This window comes from Mizuhopecten yessoensis, unplaced genomic scaffold, assembly GCF_002113885.1.
Source record: "Mizuhopecten yessoensis strain PY_sf001 unplaced genomic scaffold, ASM211388v2 scaffold10655, whole genome shotgun sequence".
Taxonomy (NCBI): domain Eukaryota; kingdom Metazoa; phylum Mollusca; class Bivalvia; order Pectinida; family Pectinidae; genus Mizuhopecten; species Mizuhopecten yessoensis.
The window spans coordinates 1-5,832 of NW_018408655.1; the positions used below are offsets into that span (position 1 = coordinate 1).

The 5,832-nt window shown below is 44.4% G+C and overlaps 1 protein-coding gene across 1 annotated transcript; it reads left to right on the plus strand.

The window, feature by feature from the left end:
• Positions 1-211: 211 nt before the first annotated feature.
• Positions 212-5,826, plus strand: LOC110461758 (probable 2-ketogluconate reductase; the record flags this gene model as incomplete). Its single annotated transcript, XM_021515392.1, has 3 exons — positions 212-317; positions 966-1,095; positions 5,089-5,826. Coding segments are annotated over 3 exons (323 nt in total), but the record flags the coding sequence as incomplete, so codon positions are not given.
• Between the last annotated feature and the right edge of the window lie 6 nt (positions 5,827-5,832).

Genomic DNA, 5,832 nt, shown 5'->3' on the forward strand with positions numbered 1-5,832 from the left:
CCCTTTATGCTACTTTGTAGGAGTACCCATGTACGATACATTGTACATTGGTACATGTTCCTAGTATCTGAGCGTTTGTTTCACTGATTCCGGATTGATGATAATTTCCAGAATGAATTGTATATGTTATCTCAATAATGAAAGATACTTCTTGGTGCTCTGATCCAACAGTATCGGTGAAACAGTCAAACAAAAAATGATTGAATAAAAGACCGTCATTGTGCTATATTTGTTATTTTCTTTTTTCAGAAGTCAACCTTTATTAACGTGGGTCGTGGAAGTGTTGTGGACGAGGATAGTTTAGTTAACGCCATTGAGTAAGTAGAGAAACGCACTGGTTCCGTGTAATAATGAGTACACGCTACTCATGTTAGATGAAATATTTAAAAAAAACTTAATAAGCTGGCTTTAGATTTTACATATTTGTCTTAACCCCAAGCGAAAATGTTAATATTATCAAACTTGAATTATGACTGTTGAAACAATGGTATAAAGGAACGGTAACCGCCGTTTCAAGTAAATATTTCATTTCACTGATGTCTATATTCTTGATTGTATATAAACTGAATGCATCTCGAGTAATGAAGCTACAGGAAAAATGCTAAGATATAGAAAACAGTTTTTTTTCACGTTTTCATTTCTATCTTGCTAAACCACATTGTACAGAAACAGATATAAAATAGGGTACCTGCCTATAGAACAGCTGATTGAAAGAACTTGGATCAAAGCATTAGTTCTATCAGTGAATAGCTTTCGTAGATGAGATGAAATACAGAAATATGGAAAATATTTTAATACTAGCCCGAAAAAAATATATTGTTTTAATTGTTTGTTTGCCTGCTCGTGCTAAGTTGTATGGTTTTGATGAATTCCTTGTTTGGGTTAGTTTATTAAATTGTTTTTGTTGACTTGTTTTGGATTTGATGAATATTGACGCACTAATCGCTGTATTTCTATACTAACAGGAATCAATGGATAGCTGGTGCCGTTTTGGACGTATTTGAGCCCGAACCGTTGTCACGTGACTGTAAACTTTGGTCCCTTCCCAATGTGGTCATCACCCCTCATATATCCGGACCGTGTGTCACAGAGCCGGTAAATATTATACAGCCTCATATATCCGGACCGTGTGTCACAGAGCCGGTAAGTGTTGTACAGCCTCATATATCCGGACCGTGTGTCACAGAGCCGGTAAGTGTTGTACAGCCTCATATATCCGGACCGTGTGTCACAGAGCCGGTAAGTGTTGTACAGCCTCATATATCCGGACCGTGTGTCACAGAGCCGGTAAGTGTTGTACAGCCTCATATATCCGGACCGTGTGTCACAGAGCCGGTAAGTGTTGTACAGCCTCATATATCCGGACCGTGTGTCACAGAGCCGGTAAGTGTTGTACAGCCTCATATATCCGGACCGTGTGTCACAGAGCCGGTAAGTGTTGTACAGCCTCATATATCCGGACCGTGTGTCACAGAGCCGGTAAATGTTGTACAGCCTCATATATCCGGACCGTGTGTCACAGAGCCGGTAAGTGTTGTACAGCCTCATATATCCGGACCGTGTGTCACAGAGCCGGTAAGTGTTGTACAGCCTCATATATCCGGACCGTGTGTCACAGAGCCGGTAAGTGTTGTACAGCCTCATATATCCGGACCGTGTGTCACAGAGCCGGTAAGTGTTGTACAGCCTCATATATCCGGACCGTGTGTCACAGAGCCGGTAAGTGTTGTACAGCCTCATATATCCGGACCGTGTGTCACAGAGCCGGTAAGTGTTGTACAGCCTCATATATCCGGACCGTGTGTCACAGAGCCGGTAAGTGTTGTACAGCCTCATATATCCGGACCGTGTGTCACAGAGCCGGTAAGTGTTGTACAGCCTCATATATCCGGACCGTGTGTCACAGAGCCGGTAAGTGTTGTACAGCCTCATATATCCGGACCGTGTGTCACAGAGCCGGTAAGTGTTGTACAGCCTCATATATCCGGACCGTGTGTCACAGAGCCGGTAAGTGTTGTACAGCCTCATATATCCGGACCGTGTGTCACAGAGCCGGTAAGTGTTGTACAGCCTCATATATCCGGACCGTGTGTCACAGAGCCGGTAAGTGTTGTACAGCCTCATATATCCGGACCGTGTGTCACAGAGCCGGTAAGTGTTGTACAGCCTCATATATCCGGACCGTGTGTCACAGAGCCGGTAAGTGTTGTACAGCCTCATATATCCGGACCGTGTGTCACAGAGCCGGTAAGTGTTGTACAGCCTCATATATCCGGACCGTGTGTCACAGAGCCGGTAAGTGTTGTACAGCCTCATATATCCGGACCGTGTGTCACAGAGCCGGTAAGTGTTGTACAGCCTCATATATCCGGACCGTGTGTCACAGAGCCGGTAAGTGTTGTACAGCCTCATATATCCGGACCGTGTGTCACAGAGCCGGTAAGTGTTGTACAGCCTCATATATCCGGACCGTGTGTCACAGAGCCGGTAAGTGTTGTACAGCCTCATATATCCGGACCGTGTGTCACAGAGCCGGTAAGTGTTGTACAGCCTCATATATCCGGACCGTGTGTCACAGAGCCGGTAAGTGTTGTACAGCCTCATATATCCGGACCGTGTGTCACAGAGCCGGTAAGTGTTGTACAGCCTCATATATCCGGACCGTGTGTCACAGAGCCGGTAAGTGTTGTACAGCCTCATATATCCGGACCGTGTGTCACAGAGCCGGTAAGTGTTGTACAGCCTCATATATCCGGACCGTGTGTCACAGAGCCGGTAAGTGTTGTACAGCCTCATATATCCGGACCGTGTGTCACAGAGCCGGTAAGTGTTGTACAGCCTCATATATCCGGACCGTGTGTCACAGAGCCGGTAAGTGTTGTACAGCCTCATATATCCGGACCATGTGTCACACAGCCGGTAAGTGTTGCACAGCCTCATATATCCGGACTATGTGTCACAGAGCCGGTTAGTGTTGTACAGCCTCATATATCCGTGCTGTGTGTCGTAGAGCCGGTAAGTGTTGTACAGCCTCATATATCCGGACCATGTGTAACAGAACCGGTAAGTGTTGTATGGCCTCATATATCCGGACCATGTGTCACAGAGCCGGTAAATGTTGTACAGCCTCATATATCCGGACCATTTTTCACAGAACCGGTAAGTGTTGTATGGCCTCATATATCCGGACCATGTGTCACAGAGCCGGTAAATGTTGTACAGCGTCATATATATACGTACTGTGTGTCACAGAGCCTGTAAGTGTTGTACAGCCTCATATATTCGGACCATGTTTCACAGAACCGGTAAGTGTTGTATGGCCTTATATATCCGGACCATGTGTCACAGAGCCGGTAAATGTTGTACAGCGTCATATATCCGTACTGTGTGTCACAGAGCCGGTAAGTGTTGTACTGCCTCATATATTCGGACCATGTTTCACAGAACCGGTAAGTGTTGTATGGCCTTATATATCCGGACCATGTGTCACAGAGCCGGTAAGTGTTGTATAGCCTCATATATCCGGACCATGTGTCACAGAGCCGGTAAATGTTGTACAGCCTCATATATCCGGACCATTTTTCACAGAACCGGTAAGGGTTGTATGGCCTCATATATCCGGACCATGTGTCAGAGAGCCGGTAAATGTTGTACAGCGTCATATATATACGTACTGTGTGTCACAGAGCCTGTAAGTGTTGTACAGCCTCATATATTCGGACCATGTTTCACAGAACCGGTAAGTGTTGTATGGCCTTATATATCCGGACCATGTGTCACAGAGCCGGTAAATGTTGTACAGCGTCATATATCCGTACTGTGTGTCACAGAGCCGGTAAGTGTTGTACTGCCTCATATATTCGGACCATGTTTCACAGAACCGGTAAGTGTTGTATGGCCTTATATATCCGGACCATGTGTCACAGAGCCGGTAAATGTTGTACAGCCTCATATATCCGGACCATTTTTCACAGAACCGGTAAGGGTTGTATGGCCTCATATATCCGGACCATGTGTCACAGAGCCGGTAAATGTTGTACAGCGTCATATATCCGTACTGTGTGTCACAGAGCCGGTAAGTGTTGTACTGCCTCATATATTCGGACCATGTTTCACAGAACCGGTAAGTGTTGTATGGCCTTATATATCCGGACCATGTGTCACAGAGCCGGTAAGTGTTGTATGGCCTCATATATCAAGACCATGTGACACAGAGCCGGTAAGTGTTGTACAGCCTCATATATCCGGACTGTGTGTCACACAGCCGGTAAGTGTTGTACAGCCTCATATATCCGGACTGTGTGTCACACAGCCGGTAAGTGTTGTACAGCCTCATATATCCGGACCATGTATCACACAGTCGATAAGTGTTGTATAGCCTCATATATCCGAACCGTGTGTCACAGAGCCGGTAAGTGTTGTACGGCCTCATATATCTGGACCGTGTGTCACAGAGCCGGTAAGTGTTGTATAGCCTCATATATCCGGACCATGTGTCACAGAGCCGGTTATTGTTGTACAGCCTCATATATCCGGACTGTGTGTCACACAGCCGGTAAGTGTTGTACAGCCTCATATATCCGGACCGTGTGTCACAGAGCCGGTAAGTGTTGTATAGCCTCATATATCCGGACCATGTGTCACAGAGCCGGTAAGGGTTGTACAGACTCATATATCCGGACCGTGTGTCACAGAGCCGGTAAGAGTTGTACCGACTCATATATCCGGACCGTGTGTCACAGAGCCGGTAAGTGTTGTTCAGCCTCATATATGTTTGTTGCGTAGTCCTATTTTCAATGTATTTGTTGACACATTCAATTCAAAATTTCTTGCCCTTCATTGTATTCACATTCGTGTATTTCGAGATATTTCATACATTAACCATTGGCGTTGCTTTTATGTCATTGACTGGAACGACGAATGCATCACGGTTAAGGGTACCTGCTAATTATCAATAATTGACGCGCATCTACCTTGATTATATTTCTTACACACAACCAGAAAATGCATATATTTACTTATATGTACCTTCAAAATATACTAGTTATATGTTTCAGATGTTAATGCTCGGTTAATTTATTTTTACAGGTGGCGAAAACCTTTACAATGAATTACGAAAAGTACCTAGCAGGAGATACTTTGGACTACATTGTCAAGTGGTCAAGTGGCTACTGAATGAAGACATGGTCACTAATTGGAGACCGGAACGACAATCAGGACTCGTGTCACAGCCTCAATTGTAAAAGTCTGACCAGTAAACCTTACAGCGATATCGGGTATTAGTGGGGGCGGTGTCACAGCCTCACACCTGTGTTAGTCTGACCAGTAAACCTTACAACGATATCGGGTATTAGTGGGGAAGGTGTCACAGCCTCACACCTGTGTTAGTCTGACCAGTTAATCCTTCTAGTGCTGTGTATTTCAGGGTGTTAGTGAGGGGCGGAGGAGACTATCATATTTTGCATTTATTTCCAAGGGTTTTATCTTAAGCAGTATTTTGTTATAAGTTATTCATGATAAATACAAATTAAAACTTGTTTTAATGTAATTTATGCAGTCAGACTTACATGCTTTTACGTAACTATTTTTATTTGCGGAAGGAGGTATGTTGGGGTATGAGTGATGCGGTCCGACAGGTTACATGCGCGCATTGATATGTTGCTATAATTAGATCACTATAAATACAAATGACGCAGCAGCTCCTATTCAGAAGCTGATAAAAGAAAATGGCGGAACAAGGTTCGTACGGTCAAGGTCAATTTTATTTCAACTTGTAAAGTTTTGTATTGTTTTATCTGATCACAGATTTTAGTATATACAAGATAAACTTTA